This window comes from Aristolochia californica, unplaced genomic scaffold (genome assembly GCF_029961685.1).
Source record: "Aristolochia californica isolate CCGP_79_NKW_82.1479 unplaced genomic scaffold, dmAriCali1.0.hap1 SCAF_11, whole genome shotgun sequence".
Taxonomy (NCBI): domain Eukaryota; kingdom Viridiplantae; phylum Streptophyta; class Magnoliopsida; order Piperales; family Aristolochiaceae; genus Aristolochia; species Aristolochia californica.
Window position 1 is genome coordinate 30,040,486 of NW_027181782.1, and position 16,904 is coordinate 30,057,389.

General features: G+C 38.6%; 1 protein-coding gene across 2 annotated transcripts in view; it reads left to right on the forward strand.

Annotated features, from left to right (window-relative positions):
- The first annotated feature begins 5,280 nt into the window (after window positions 1-5,280).
- LOC137944734 (protein GRIP) overlaps window positions 5,281-16,904 on the forward strand; it is a 44,510-nt gene continuing 32,886 nt past the window's right edge. The window contains exons 1-4 of one of the 2 annotated variants that reach the window (XM_068790460.1): window positions 5,281-5,431; window positions 6,036-6,537; window positions 6,693-6,808; window positions 7,386-7,555. In XM_068790460.1, the coding sequence (XP_068646561.1) occupies window positions 5,339-5,431; window positions 6,036-6,537; window positions 6,693-6,808; window positions 7,386-7,555 (881 nt within the window). In that variant the 5' untranslated portion in view covers window positions 5,281-5,338. Of the gene's footprint in view, window positions 5,432-6,035; window positions 6,538-6,678; window positions 6,809-7,385; window positions 7,556-16,904 lie in introns of those variants that run through there. The other variant, XM_068790461.1, reaches the window with a different exon arrangement.

The following is a 16,904-nucleotide window of genomic DNA, read 5'->3' on the forward strand; positions in this document are numbered from 1 at the left end:
TATTTGCCAATTTCTGAAATACCAGTTGGTTCATCCTGTAAACTTTCCGAAATTTAACTGGTGATTTATCTAGTGCCTTTTGCAAAGACAATGGACCATTCATCCTACAAGAACGTGGTACACATTTGTTGCAATGGTACAAATAGTATCTTCCCATGGCGATAAACAAAGTTGCGAATGCAACCATAGTTGCAACCTTTTCATCGTCTGTCATAGTATCCATGGAAATCCACAAATTCAATCGCCTAAAAGTCATAAACACAAGTAAACATCAATCTTCAATCATAACCTATTTGCAATCACACCTATAAACAACCATATTCATCCATATTCCCGCATCCTACATTCAATCACATCCCTATGCAACCATATTCATTTAATTGTCCACATCCATACTCATCTACCATATTCATCCATGCAATATATAAACACAACAACATATCCAATTTAAATACAAACCATACTAATAAGTCTTGCAACGTCATAATTCAAATATCATACCTAATACATAACAATATTCCAAAAGAATAGTGTATTTATAACGCATTACAATTAGTTTTCAAAAAATAATTTAAGCCACTCGACCCACTCTTCTACTGTCATCTCCGTAAACATGACCTTCTTACATGGCGTATCCAACCATGAAGGAGCACGAAACTTCAATTCTGCAGGCAAGTCCAAGATTTCCCTGAGGGTTTTGACCCAATCTCTTTCAATAGCGTCTTTCATCATGAAATTCTCAAATGTCTTAGCAATTCGATCCATTGTATCAAAGAATCTTCTAGTGTCATCATCGGGCATTTCGGTTATCTTTCTACGACGACTTGAAGATGACCGCTTACTTCTTTCGAATTGATTACCTAGAGACTCATCCATGCTTAATAATGGCGATGGAGTATCCCTAACTACATCAACATCCTCTGGCTCATCCATCGGGGCATGTTCCAATTCACGGATCACCTCATCGCCATGATCTAAAAAGGTTGCACCTCCTGACCTTACCGCTAGTGTTTCCCACCACCACAGTTAATTTGTCGTATAGGGGGCAGCCTTCACGTCTGTATTTCTCAGCATCTTTATTCTCCTACAAGAATAAAACATCATTTAAACGTCTTGGAATAGAGTTATACTAATGTGGAAAACATAAAAAATATTTTATAGTACATCATGATTTACTGACCTTTATGTAGTCAAGCCATACATAATTACATGCAGTAACTCGTTGTGTGGTTGCATCCCAACCAAACCAACTAGTGTTGATACAGCTCGTTACTGTTTGGTATGTTTTCTTCCATGCTCTTGTTCGATTCTTCACCTGCTCAACAGTTTTTTTCATTACTGCGTCTTCATTGAACTTATTTACATAGTCCATGTATATCTCATGCTTCCACACCCCGTTAGGCAACTTGTTCCCTAGATTGACCTGCTCGACCAAGAGATCGAGCATTTTGCTATCATCATCGAATGTCCAAATATCATATGTTTGACCACTTGGTTATCTTCTTGCAGCCATGTATAATCTAAATCCGAGACAGTCCTCACGGAAAAAAACTTTATCAGACAACCTTTACTCATCATGGAAACACACCATAAAAAAATACCATGTGGTGGATACGTATAATACTCGAATCTCCTCACCACATGGCAAAAACATTCCATAGCACTTCAAAAATTCTCAACAACATTTTCAAAAATTTTAAAATTAATTAAACTATTTTCACTACTGCATATGCACTAAACAATGAGAACACACACACATCAAGTCCAAATTCACCAAACACCCCTAGTAGAGCCCCATATAACTTCGCAGTCACTATGAATTGTACCTCGTCAGTGATGGGGGTCGGGTTTCGTTGGCTAATGAACGCCCGTGTAGGTGACTCAACCTTGTTTGAATTGGACTAAATACCCCTAATAAAATCTAAACCATAAACCATCAAACCCTAAAGTCAAACCCTAAACCATATATACCTCATGCTTCCATACCCCGTTAGTCAACTTGTTCCTTAAATTAACCTGCTCGACCAAGAGATCAAGCATTTTTCTATCGTCTTCAAAGGTCCAAATGTCATATGGTCAACCACTTGGTTGCCTTCTTCCAACCATGTATAATCTAAATCCGAGACAGTCCTCATGGAAAAAACTTTATCGGAAAACCTTTACCCGTCACGGAAACACAAACCATAAAAAAAACCTAAAACCCTAAACCCTATCACCTACTAAACTCTAAACCTAAACACTAATTCCATAACTTAATACCTTAAAAACCCTAAACCCTACACCCTAATTCCAAACCCTAAACACAAAAAACCCTAGAGCTTAAAAACACTAAACCCCCAAAACCTTAAAAACCCTAAACCCCCTAAACTTTAAAAACCCTAATCCCTAAAATACCCTAAATCCTTAACCATAAACCCTAAACCCTAATTACAAGACCCTTAAATACCGAACAACAAACCCTAAAAATAATCCATACACGAATCAAGAATTTAGACTATAAATCGTAACCCTAAATCCCACAATAATGCACAAATAACCCCCAATTAGGCACTAAAAATAAATTTAAATCAAATAAAACACTAATTTAATAAAAAAAATTAGGGTTTAGGCATACCTTCTGAAATTTGGGAAAAACCGAAGCCAAAGGGTGAAATCAATGCCGAATGGGGAAATCGATGCCTAATCGAAGTAAAAATTAAGCAATCGATGCCCAAATGTCCAAAATCGAAGAAAATCGGAATGGAAATGGGGAAATCGAACGAAATCAGAAGGATTTTCGGGGGAAAGGAGAATAGCCAGAGAGAGAAGGGAGTGGGAAGCCGAAAGGGAGAAGAGAGGGAGAAGACAAAGAAGAAAGGGAGGTTAGGAGGGATAAGAGAGAGAGAGTGAGTCCGAGAGAAGAGAGGGAGTCACTGAGACGAGAGAGGGGATGCGAGAGAGAGGGCGAGGCCGAGAGAAGACCGAAAGATGAGGCTGGAGAGAAGAGGGAGCTGAGACGGTGGCCAGAGACGAAAATTTGATCGATTTTATGGCAGTAGTGATGTCGGGGGCGCAGGGAGACGTGAGAGGGAGTGCGGGAGAGAGGAAGAAAAAATGAGAAATGACGACGCGCGAGGGGGGTGTGAGGAGAGAGAGGGGAAAAAGCCAGCGTCGCGTGTTCTTCAACTCAAAGAAGATCAAACAAGGCCTTCTTCGAGATAAAAGGAAATTAAACCGTGGAGATGAAGGACCCCTCATCCCCTGCATCGAGATGAAGCTTCATCTGCGCTCCACTAATGACTTCAAGTGTTGAAGGGCGTTATGCGGTTGAAGATCATCTCGTCCTTCAAGTTGACTAACCCTCCTTAATAGGCACTAGTTTGAATCAAAAAGTTGGTTTTGTCAGGCCTACCTATGATATTAGGTAAGTTAACAGTTGAAATCAATTCACTCATATTGAGTCGGACCCCATCATTCTTTAGGTTAGTGATCAGGTCGGCCTAATAAGATTGCCTTATTTGCTAGACACTCTTTGGCCCTGTTGCCCTCATTTCACTTACGTTGGGTAAAATACGCTAAAATCCGTTAGTGCCCTCTGTAAGTTGGGAGGGAGAGTAAATTAAAAATGTAATATACTCTCTCGTTTTAGGCAAAATGCGAGGGAAAGTGAATTCAGAGGGGTCGAGCTCTGAATTCACTTTCCCTCCATCAATTACATCGGGCTCGGGCTGTCGAGAGGGTTGTCGAACGCAAGGGTTTTGGAGAAAAAACATTTCTCTCTCGTTCGTGACCTTCAACGATTTCAATCACCCCCTCTGCGACCTTTCCCCGACGATTGACTCTCTTCCTCTCGCCGTCCCCAGCACTGATGACCATCAGAGACTTCTCTCCCCTCTTTGCAACCTCTTTGGCTCCTCTGTCGCTCGTGACCTTCGGTGATTTCGATCGCCCCCTCTGCGACCTCTTCCTGGCGCTCGACTCTCTTTGTTTTGCCGTCCCCAGCACCGACGACCTTTGACGACTTCTCTCCCCTCTCTGCAACCTCCGTTGTCCTCTTAACGGTTTTCTTTGTTGGGATTTCTACCCCTTGTTATTCGCCTTTCCACTCGCTGAGCAAGGAAGACGAGCTATAATAACTCAAAGCAAGACACACCATAATTACTATTATTAATTTTTCCTTTTAAATAACCATTGCTATTATTTATGTTCTATTTTTTTATATAATCTCTTTTTTCTGTTTTTGATTTTATATTCATATTTTGGACTTTTTCATTATGCAATACTTAGTATTTAATTACTTCCCAAAATTATTTTTTAATTATAAAGTATAATTAAAAATAATAATTTATTTTTATTTTCTTTCATTCCATTTAAAATATTTTTAACTTTGTTTAATGTTTGGGTCAAGTGAAGTTTCTAAACACTCAACCTAACCTCGAGCCTCGACTTCAAAACTAAGGTTTTTTCCACACCATTTCCTTTCCCTCAACTCTGTTATTGCCTCATTCCCTCCGGCCATATATTTTAAAAACTCAACTCTACCTTGAATCCTTAACCTCAAACCCCAACTTCTAATTTGACAAAAAAAAAGGTTAAAAAATGGACCCAGATCCACCCTGTTTCCTCACCCTAATTTGATAAATATTTTTTATGTTGTATTTTTTTATGTACAGTTGTAATTTTTTTTATTAAATAGGTGATTAAGTTATATTTGTATTATTTTTATTTTTATTATTACGATGTTTGTGTAGTACGTTGTGTAGTACGATGTTTGTATAATTATTTCATTTTTAGACATTACAAAATTACAATTTGATTAAAATTTTAATAATATAAAAGTAAGCATTTGTTTAATTTTTATATTTAATATATTTATTTATTAACTAATATTAATTTAATTTTTTGAAAGTCAGATATATCAAAATATTTTATTTAATAAATAATCTATTTATACTTTACACCACACTTTCCGTTGTCCACACTAACACAAATAAGTACTTTAAACTGTACACTTTCTGTTGTGCACACTAATACAAATAAGTACTTTAAACTGTACTTTATATTGTGCACACTAACACAAACTTCACTTTACCTCTTCCTTTCACCCCACCGGTTCACCCCACCGGGGAAAATACTCCACTCCACCCCGCCCCCCTCTACGGTGTGAGCTCTACCGTCTATGATAGTTGAGTCGTCGTATCGAGCACGGACTCACTGAAAAAGTCTAAAAGGCCCTCATCATCTTGAAAATCCCTGTTACAAAAATGAGATTCTTCAAATCCTTTGAACGCTAGCAAGCAAGATCCCCTCAGTCTCCGTGATCTGGTAGAGCATTTGCACTCTCTGGCTACTCGAAGCTATGCCAAAGGACAAAAGAAGAAAAAATCATAAAATTAAGGAAAAAAATGGTTCGGTGCGGCCTGATTCCAATTTCTCTACAGGAAACGTCGAGGTAAATCCCTGCACTTCGCGTTCCTTTTAACTATTGACGATTTTGCCTTCTCCAGCATCATTGTGATCACTTGCATGAAGTGTCTATTGGATTTTTTGTCTCTCTCATGATTATAGATAGGTGGAATAAGAACAAATTCCAGATCTTGCTGCAGCGCAATTGGCAATGTGTTGGACGAAAACGATTGCTTGGATTATGCAGCCTTTGCTTTGGCCTGCAGTTTCGCATGTGGCGTTTGGACTCCGATTGCCATTGTTGTGAAACTTATAAATTGATTGAGGTTAAAATTCAGACACAATTACTGAAACAAATTCAGGTTCGGAGGTCCACATATTTATCAGATCCGGAAGACAGATGCAAGTTGATGGTCGATAGCAGTTACTGCATATATTACTTAAATTTGTGCGCAACTAGTTGAAAACGTGGGGGGCTCCTGTTCATCTGTTTTTACTAATTTTGATTCTTATATCGCAGACTGGTGATGGACATCAGTAATTTGATATCTTATGAACTTCTAAAGAGAGAATTCCTCTGGTTGTTACTTAGTTTCTCCTAAATTTTTTGCTGTCATTTTCTTTTAATCATCTTTCCCTTTGTTCGTCAGGTTCAGACTGATGCAGTTGATATGATGGTTGGACAAGACATTGACATGGCGAAAGAAGATGGACAGAGTGATGGAATAACCAATGGCCCTGTTGAAGAAGCTGAGGATGAGGAGAGCCATTTGCTTGACACAAATAAGAAAGTGGACAGTTCTCCTAGGAATATCAAAAAGGAATGTGCAGTTGATTATGCTTCTGAACAGCTTGTACAAACTGTCATGGAACTCACTTTTCAGAATGAGTTTTTCAAGGCTCAGTTTGATATCTTACAAGATTATGCTTTAGCCTCTGTTAAGACTTCTAATGCTATGAAGGAAAAAGGGGAGGACGAAAATTCACTTGAAAATGTTAAAGAGCTTCAAGAGAAAATTAAATCTTTGACTAGAGAGCTTCAGGAGCAAAAGGAGATGCAGATTGCTTCAGATAATGCTTTAAAGCATCTTCAGATGGCTCACTCTGAGGCTGATACTAAAACTCGGGAGCTTTCTGCAAAACTCAGTGAAGGTCAGCTGATTTTCTCTAATAATGTTGATTGAGATGAGGAAAAATTCCATTTACTTGTTTTATTTTTGTTTTTTTACTGGATTAGTGGTTTCACCTTGAAGCAACTAAACTCCACTATTCAACTCTGAATTTATTCTATAGTTTTTCTTTTGTAGCTCAACAAAAGATGGATGTTGAAATTAAGCAGCGTGATGACAAGTATGTTGAGCTTGATTCGAAGTTTGGACGGCTTCTTAAACGTGCAAAGCAACGGATTCAAGAACTACAAAAAGTATGTCCAATTCATGACTTGTTGATTTCACTATCAAATAAAATGTTTTGCATAATTAAATAATATAATTGACAATGTACAAGTCTGCAAGTTGTGGTTCTCTTTCTTCTTACAAAAGAGGCACTGCTGTTCAGTATCTATTTTTCTTTTTAATAGATAAGTAGTTCAGCATCTACTTTGCCAGATTGGTTTCATACTTCATGATATATTCTCTTGGAGAAACCTTATATCATGTGGATGACATGTCGTTAGGGTGCTTCTAGGAGTGCTCACAGTTTTCTCTTCCAGCACATGTCATATATTAACGAATATAGTGTAAGCAAACTCCTGTAAAAAAAAACGAATATAGTGTAAGCAAAGTGTTGTATCTGGTTGGAATTGTCAATATGGAATTTGAACATTATTAATTTGTAGACCACATTCTGCTGGGGTATTATTTGGAATTTAAATTGGCCATGAGTAAGTACATATTGTTAGACACTTTGAGGATTTTGAAATAGTTACATGGTTTCAAGAAGAATCATATTCAGTATAAACTAACTAATGAACATTGTTGTTTGAATATTTTCATTTTTAGGAAAAAGATGATCTTGAAATCAGGTTTCAAGATGTAAATGAGGCAGCTGAGAAGGCGTCATCCCAACAATCAGCAATGCAGCAAGAGATAGAGCGGACTCGGCAAAATGCAAATGAAGCCTTAAGATCCATGGACGTGGAGAGACAGCAATTACGAGCTGCAAATAATAAGTATAATTTCCCTTTAGTAGCTTTAATTGCCTAACTTTTTTTTTTTCTTTTTCATTTTCCCCCCAAAATGATGAAATATTATTAAGAAGGGCTGAAGCCAAAGAACAGTACAACAACCTCAAAGAGGGGGCTCTCTAATTGGAAAGGATTGGAGATTAACTCCCTATTTTTATATTTATTTTGAATAAGATTCTTCATTATAAGAGGGCAAAGAGAGACAAACTAAAAGAAAGTTTCCCTAACAACAAGAGATTGTAGGGAAACTCCTTGTTTTGTTAAAGAATCAGCAATATCATTTGCTGATCTAGGTACATGAGACCAAAAACATTTTAAACAGGAAGAAATTTTCACAATTCGATGAAGTATTCTCAATGATGCCAAGGAGGATTAGCAACTTTTGAACACCAATCAATTACTACCTTATAATCTCCTTCAATAATGAGTGGAAAATTAAAATTCTCCCGAAAAATAATAAGACCTTGAAGAAGAGCAAACATTTCAGCATTGGTAGAATCTGAAATTCCAAGCGGCCCTGAAAAAGTTGCAAGCTGAATACCCATCAAGTCCCGAATAACTCCTCCAATTCCTGCTTGACCAAAATTACCAAAAGAATTACCATCAAAATTTAGCTTTAAGTAACCAGTAGGAGGTGGATTCCAGCTAATCATTATGGGAGGACGAGATAGAACTGTCATATGAGCAATGATATTCCAATTATGGTGAAGAGAAATATCCCTCAAGGTGCTAAATTCAGATTGAGTATGAAGCCAAGAGGAGATGTGTCCTATGATCATTGATGTGGTGTCAATTCCAGATCTGAATTTGTTATTAAACCTTCAGTTATTTCTCTCTTTCCAAATTCCCCAAGGAATATCGGCTAAGCAAGCTGATATAATAAGCTTTTCCAGCTTTTGAATCCTAAAGTCAAGAATCATTTTGCACATTCCAATAAGAGTCATTGGTACGCAAAACTGAATTCCAACCTTATCAAGAACATGAGTCCAATTCCATGCATAAGTACAGTGTAATAATAAGTGGTTTACTGTTTCATTGGCTTCATTACATAACAGACAGAGGGGACACTGGAGCTGGTTATCTCGTAATCTCAAGTTGTCCACTGTTAGGATCTTATTCACAAGGCCACACCATAGAAAGAAATGAATCTTTAGGGGACCAGAAGACCGTCAAGCAATAGTAACATCATTCTGAGTTTCATTATTGATCCATCCACTAAGATATTTATATGCCAAAGAGACTGAAAATAATCCACTGTTGTCACTCATCCATATCATTTTATCCTGTTTATCTCTATATATCTGAACTGTATTAAGCTCTTCAATAAGTTTAGAAACCAGATTAGTTTCTAATTCATTAAGACCTCTTCTAAAGTTGAAATACCAGATTTGTTATCTGTCCTAACTTGCTGAACAGTGACATTGCTGCACATGCTTAGCTTCATTAGCATGCTGTATTTATCACATAAAGGCCTCTTATCAATCCACATCCCAGATAAAGCCGAATACCTTTTTCTAACAAAGGAAGAAGAGGATAAAAAATTTTCCAAAGCGAGGAGAGATTATGTCTTCTTCCCCTTTGAGTCCACCAAAAAATCTGAGAAGCCTACCTTAGTAGCTACAATAGATCTCTAAATTAGCTAAGGAGAATTATTGAATTTCCGTAGCCACTTGAGGAAGGCTTTATTCATTGTTTGTGTGAGTCGAATCCCTAATCCTCCATGAGACTTTGGTTTACAAACATCTATCCAGGCTACAAGATGATATTTAAAGTCTCCACTTGATCCCTTCCACAAAAATCTTCTCTTTAAAGCTTCAATTTTCTAGCAAACAACCACTAGACAGGGTAAAAAGGACAGAAAGTAATTAGATATACCAGCAATGCATGAATTCAATAGAATGAGTCTTCCAGCCTTAGATAACAATCTACGCTTCCAAGTGGATAACCTTCTTTCTTATTTTTCAATGGCCGGACTCTAAAGAGGACTTCTTGGCCTCGTATCAAATAGAGGAAGGCCTAAATACGATGAAGGAATAGTAGCTCTTAAGCACCCAATTTGAGAAGCCATGTAAGATAGATTATCATTGTCAATATGATACCACATAAGAGTAGATTTTTATTAATTTATCTTTTGACCAGAAGTTAACTCAAACAAACCTAGGAGGGCTTTGATTTTCCGGATTTCTTCTATTGTGCTAGATCCAAATATAAGAATGTCATCAGCTAATTGCAAAATAGGAATAAGAAATTCCTGATGTGCTGAAACTGATTGTAACCAGCTTATTTGCCTTGATGATAAACACTCAGCCACAATATTAAACAAGAGTGGAGATAATGGATCACCTTGTCTCAATCCTCTTGTACTTTTGAAATATCCACAAGTTGTACCATTTATAAAGAGGGAATATGATGTGGATGATATGCAACTTCTTATCCAAAACCTCTAGTTTTGCCCAAATCCCATCCGATGCAAAGGCTATCAAGAAGATTCCAATTAACCTTCTCAAAAGCTTTTCCAAGATCCAATTTGAGTATAAAGGTTGGAGTCCTTGATTTTTTAAAATGATCCATGAGCTCATGTGCAGCCACGGCTGAATCAAGAATACTTCGACCTTTAATAAAAGCCTCATTCATCGCCCTCATCCCTAAAAAAGATGGGGCAAAGCTCCCATCCGACTTCCGGCCGATCAGTCTCACTACTAGTGCATATAAAGTGATTGCGCGCATCCTTGCTAGTCGTCTCAGGGCAATCCTCCCTATTGCCATTCACCATGGCCAAAGTGCTTTTTATTAAGGGAAGAAACATTCTTGATTCAGCCATGGCATGTCATGAACTTAGTCATCACTTCAAGGTCCGAAAGCTCCCTAGATTCATCCTCAAGCTTGACTTCGAAAAGGCATTTGATAGAGTTAACTGGAAGTTTCTGGACACCCTCCCGGGGAAGATGGGATTCGAAGAAAAATGGCGCTTCTGGATCCAAAGCTGCATCTCCTCTGCAAGCTACTCCGTCCTTCTCAATGGCACAATTTGCGGGTATTTTAAGGGAACTAGGGGAATCAGACAGGGAGACCCCCTCTCTCCCCCTGCTCTTCAACGTGGTGGCAGAACCTATCCTCCTTGATCTACTCGGCCAAGAACATGGGATGACACCTACCCACGACTGATTGCACAACATTTGATATTCCGATTCTCTAGTTTGCAGATGATACTATTTGCTTCGGGGTTGGTACTATGGATCAGATCAGAAAATTGCGTGCCGTGTTGGAATGATTTGAATTAGCTCCAAGTCAGAGCATTAACTGGGGAAAAACCACTCTCTTTAGCTATCATATTGATCCAGCTGAGCTTCGGAATATGGCGGACTATCTGGGATGCTCTGTGGAAAATATGCCAGCTACGTATCTTGGGCTGCCACTTTTTGATTCTCGGCCTTCGGCATCACTATGGTCCCCTCTCATAGAGAAATTTGAAAAGAGGCTTGCCACTTGGAGGGGTAAACTCTTATCAACAGCGGGGCATCTCACTCTTCTCAAGTCTTGTCTGGCGGGGCTTCTAAATTATCTGTTATAATTCATGCACTGTCCAGCCTCCGTTTGCTCCAAAATTGATGCCATCCGTCGACGATTTCTGTGGAGGGGTTTAGAAGATACCTTCAGAGACCATCTAGTCAGTTGGAAGGATATTTGCATGCCCCATAATAGGGGAGGATTGGGCATCCAGCCTACAAAAGAAATGAACACAACTCTTATGTTCAAATGGATTTGGAATTTCAACAACAAGCGGATACGTATTACGATATATGTAATTTAATTTCTACTTTAAATTGTAAATGGAATTATATTCCTAGATTTGCTAATCATTTAGCGGATACCCAGGCTAAACTAAGCGTCTCTCTCCAACACCTTGTTGTGGAAGGAGGCCCTGTTTAGCAAGGTATTTTAATCTCTCTTTTTCTTTTAATACAACTTACACATCTTGTTTCAAAATTTTTTTTTTTTCAACAACAAGCACAACAGTTTATGGAAGAATATGGTGAAATTCTACCTTCAGTTTTCGAGCGCATGGTGGAGAGAGGGTGGCGCTGCTCGCCTCCTATCCCTGATATGGAAATCAGTTTTCAAGCTCCTTCCAGTATTCAGAGATGCTACCGCATTTCACACGGGCAATGGAAGGACCCTTCTCTTCTGGTCGGACCAATGGTGTGGCCTTCGATCTCTCTCAGAGGACTTTTTGGGGCTGTAAAGGGTGGCATACAACCTCTCTTGCTCTGTGGCTGATTCATGGAGTGATCACTCGTGGAGTCTTCCGTTTCATCGGGGATTAAATGATGAAGAATCGTTGGCTTTTTGTTATCTCCTTACTAAACTCAGCAGTACTATTATTCGGGAGCACTCAGTTGATAAGCTGATTTGAAAGCCCAGTAATAATGGCCGATTCACAGTCACTTCGGCTTACTCTCATATCAGAAAGCAAGACTATAATCCTCATGAGCACAAGGCAAATTTAGCTTGGAAAGCGCCAAGCAAAATCAAGTTCTTCTTGTGGTCAGCCATCAGAGAGCAAATTCTTACTTCAGACAACCTCCATAGAAGAGGTTTCACTGCCCCCGATCTTTCTTGTCCCCTTTGTGGTGTGTGTGAAGAGACAGTCCAACATGTCCTCTTACACTCTTGATTTTCGTGGCAAGTTTGGATGAAGATATTTCAGAAAATCGGGCTCCAACTGGGGCTACATCAGGACCTCTTTGGCACCTTTGAGATGGTTCGAGGGATTCTCCTTCCTCGGTTGGGCAAGTTAATTCTTTCGGCCTGTCTTGCGAATGTTCCATGGTGCATTTGGTTCGAGCGGAACAACTGGAAATTCAATTCCAAAGCTAGTACCCCAGACAACACGGCTTCTCATGCTGCCGGCCTCATCTCGAGCTGGCTTCATACAAAGAAAGATTTTGCCACTCTATCTGGGGTTTCCCTTTGGGAAAATTGGAATTTGATTGCATAAAGCTGAATTTTGATGGTAGTGCTATTGGATGTCTTGGTCCAGCAAGAGTTGGTGGTATATTCAGAGGTCACAATGGAGACCCCATTTTTCTTATGTTGGTCCGGTGGGCATTGCAAATTCTAATATTGCCGAAGTTAGTGCTCTATTGTTCGGCCTCCAAATCTTCAGGGATCGTCTCCATGGCAAGTTTATCATTGAAGGAGACTCGAAGACGGTTATTAGTTGGTGTTCCAAAGACAACCTCCCCCCTTGGCGCCACTAGCCCATCACTGACAATATTGCTGACATTGTATCTTCTATGCATTGTAATTGGAATCTCATTCCTAGATCAACCAACTCTTTGGCTGATAAATTGGCAAAATTCGGAACTTCCCAGTAATCTCTCATTGTATGAGAATGGTTCCCTCCTTTGTAATTTGCTCTTTTGAGCTTTTGTCTTAATAAAAATCAGCATCATTTCAAAAAAATAAAATAAAAGCTGATTGACCTTGATGAATTGTCATAGGTGAAGTAACTTTAAGTCTTCTTGTAAGAAGTCAAGCAATAGTCTTATAAGGCCTATAGATTAAATTAATGGGGCAAAAGTCTCTAGGATGCTCAACATTTTCCTTCTTTGGGATGAGGGCAATGAAGGAGATACCCATACTCCGGTATGTAATTCCTTTATGAAAAAAGGAGTCAAACATGGATGAAATGTCATCTTTTTGTTTTTTGTTTTGTTTTTTTGAAGAAGTGTGTAAATAGATTAAAAGAGAAGAGTAAGTACAAACAAACCTAGGTCGGAGGGCTTTCCTCCACAACAAGGTGTTGGAGTGAAATGCCTGCCTTGGCCTGGGTGTCTGCCTAGTGATTGGCAGAGTGAGGAATGTGCTTCAAATTACAATTCAAATGAGAAATTAAATTACAAATTTCCGAGCATATCCTAGTGACGCCACGGGGGCCTGATGGATTTTGCACGCTAGTTGATGACCACCTTTGAGTCGCCTTCAATGCAGAGTGGACCCGAGAGATGATTTGAAAACTTTTTGATTCTGTTTAGCTGTCCCGATAATTCAACTGTTGGGAATCAGAGTTTCCAAGGGGGCCTGCATAAGAGAAGAGGAGATCGCCTTTTGAATTGTGTATAACTCCTCCGTAGCCCGCAGGACCAGGGCAACCGAGAGTACTCCCATCAAAGTTAAACTTGAAGTGTCCCACTGGTGGTGGGGTCCAAATACCCATGACCGGTGTGCAAGAGGGCTGAGAAAGACCTGCAACTAACTGCCAATTTTCCCTGAAGTTGGTGCCGCTGAAGTTTTTGAATTCTTTTTGGTTAAGGAGTCAAATAGATACTTGGCCCGATATTTGCTCAGTCAAAACTTCTACTGGGGAGGATTTGAATTTGAATTTCCTCCTGTTTCTTTCTTTCTATAGTACCCATAGGATATGACTAATACAACATGATATAATCATCTTTCTTAACTTTGAGAGTCTAGAATCAATAAGTTAGAGGATAGTAGCTGATAGATTGCAGCAACACAATATTGGAGCCCAATTTTATTTAAAAGAGAGGACCAGACGAAATGGGCAAATTGGCATGATAGGAGAATGTGGTTGGCTGTTTCTAGAGCAACTTTACAGAAAGGGCAAAGTGGGTCCTAGATTTGGGTACCCCTCCGGATTAAAGAATCAGAGGTAAGGATACGAAATGTCTTCTTTAATAACCTCCTAGATTCTTTTGTAGAACTCCCCATTAAACCCATCCGGACCTGGAGCTCTATCATTGGATAAACCTAAGGAAGCAATTTCAATTTCTTTTGGGGAGAAGGGTAGCTCAATAAGTTTCGCCACTAAAGGAGTAATCTTCTTGAAGGCAAGGATTCTAAATCATAGGCCGAAATTTGCATCCTTCAGTATATAAACCTTCAAAAAAAATGATTAAGGAATTAGAGATCATAGATTTATCAGATGTTACTTACCCGTCTACACATAAAGAGGTGATCCGATTTGCTCTTTTTTTACTTGATTGCAACAACATGAAAAAATTTAGTATCACCATCTCCTTCTTTCAACCATTTGAACCTTGATCTCTGTTTCCAATGAACCCTTTCACTATGATAAATATTTTGATATTTATTTTGGAGTAGAATTCTGTTATTGAACTCTAATGGAGTGAGATTCCTTTGTTCTTCATAAGAATCCTGCAAACAAATTTGATCTAGAACAATAATTTCTTCAGCAACATCTTAGCCCTTTTTGAAGCAGCCCAGGATTTGAGTTTAGATTTGAACATCTTTAACTTAAGGGGAGATTGCTAACCTTGTGGTCCTTGGACTTGAAGACCATTCCATCATTGTTTCATAAGTGTATTGAACTCATCACGCATAGTCCATGAATTCTCAAAACGAAAAGGTTTTTGGGGCCCATTGATCTATTTTTTGTAACCATTCTCCAGTAGTTAAAAAAACGATCCAGCTTGGACATAATCGGGTTTTGCTGACTATTTGACCAAGTATATGACTTTCTAGAGAGATTAATTTCTTCTAGTTCATTGCTTCCAATGAAATCAGCAAATGCTTTCATAGTGGAATTTATACGAGTATAACGGGGGGTTCTTATCATTGCAAAACTGGACTGCATTGAAATCACCTGCCAATAGCCAAAGAATATTCTTGTGTTGGAAAAATTCATTGAGTTCACCCCAAAAATATTTTGCTCTCTATATTGAGTTGGACCATATAGATCAATCAATCCCCTCATCTTTCTATTTGCTTCGTCTCTAATTTTAATCCCAATTGAATATGTTTTCACAACCTCATCGATGCAGTCTATCATGTTCAAATTCTACAATATCATAATGCCTCCAGAGGACCCATTAGCATCGATGGCTTTCCATCCAACATTAGAGTTTTCTAAAGCTCAAGAATAATATTATTGTTCATAAGCGAAATTTTTTTTCTTGCAAAATTGCCTAAGTCAGGAGCTTTCTTACAATCTCTTGTTGTTAGGGAATTGCTCCCCGTTCCTCTTTAATTCTTTGTTTTTTTGTTAATATATACATCCTTTTCAAAAAATAAAAAAATTGCCTAAGAGACCTTGTTTGAAGACAAAATATTACATATAGATGCATTTTTTCTTTGACTGCCTACTCCTCGAACATTCCATGAAGGAGCAATCATTTCTTTTTCTTTTTTTTGCTCAATTTCAGTTTTCTTTTTCACTTCATGCAAACTTTGATATACTACTCCCATGATACCGGCCAATTCCATCATCTATTTCCAAGTGCTTTCATCATATTTGTGTCCTTCAGTTTGCAAAGCAAAAGTAAAGCTTAGAGATCTTTCTTCCGGTGGTGGGATAATGACATGTCCTGATGTGGGATCCCCAGAAAAAATGATTCATCATGCTTGATTCTCCTTGCACTGGAGCACTCATATGCCCTTGAATTCTCCCCTCGATTTCTCCTCTAATATGTAGCCAATAAATGCGGTCTATCTTCAAAGTCTTCTCCATTAATTCTTGCTTCCTGATTGATAGCAAATCCTTGATTGATTGGAAGTGTTACAAATTTAGAATCAGAAAGATCTTGGCAATCATCCTGTTTGGCTGAATATGAAGGAGATACCTTTTCTTGAATAGGAGGATTGATACTAATAGGAGCTGGAAATAATGCTAATTGACGATCAAAGCTGCTGATATGGAAGGATTAGCTAATGCACTCGGAGCTGTTTCGGAAATTTTCTTTGGGAGGTCTTTGATTTCCATTTCAGAGCCCTCTCGATTTTGACTAATATAGAAGCCAGCATTAAAATTGAGTGGTTGTAAAGCATCTTCCAGTGGCTTTCCATTTTGTCGTTCACCATCAAAAGCGGGTAGGCGGGAAGATGAATTTGACAATATATTGAAATCATTCAGATAACCTGTCTAGTAGGCTCGCTATTAAAAGCACGTCAACTTGGAATTCCAATAACATTGCCATCTCTAACAGCTAAGCTGTTACGCCCATTATGGCATTGATGAGGTGTATTTAAAGGGATTATAGCTAGTAGATTGAAATTTGAATTTGAAACATAGACTTGAGAGCTGCCAATTTTTTGAGAAAGTGATGAATATATTAAACCAGAAACAAAACAAACAAGATTAGGCAGGCCTCCCCCTTACAAGAGGTCCCCTGCTTAGCACAACTGTTTGCAACAAAATTTGCAAATCTGGGCACATGGGACTAAATACAGGTAAGATGGGGAAGAATGTTCATAATGGAATAGTAAACATCTCAATGATGCCATGGCGGGGAAGAGGGAGAGGAGAACCATCCAATAATCACCTCTGAGTCTCCCTCAATGTGGAGCAGTCTGG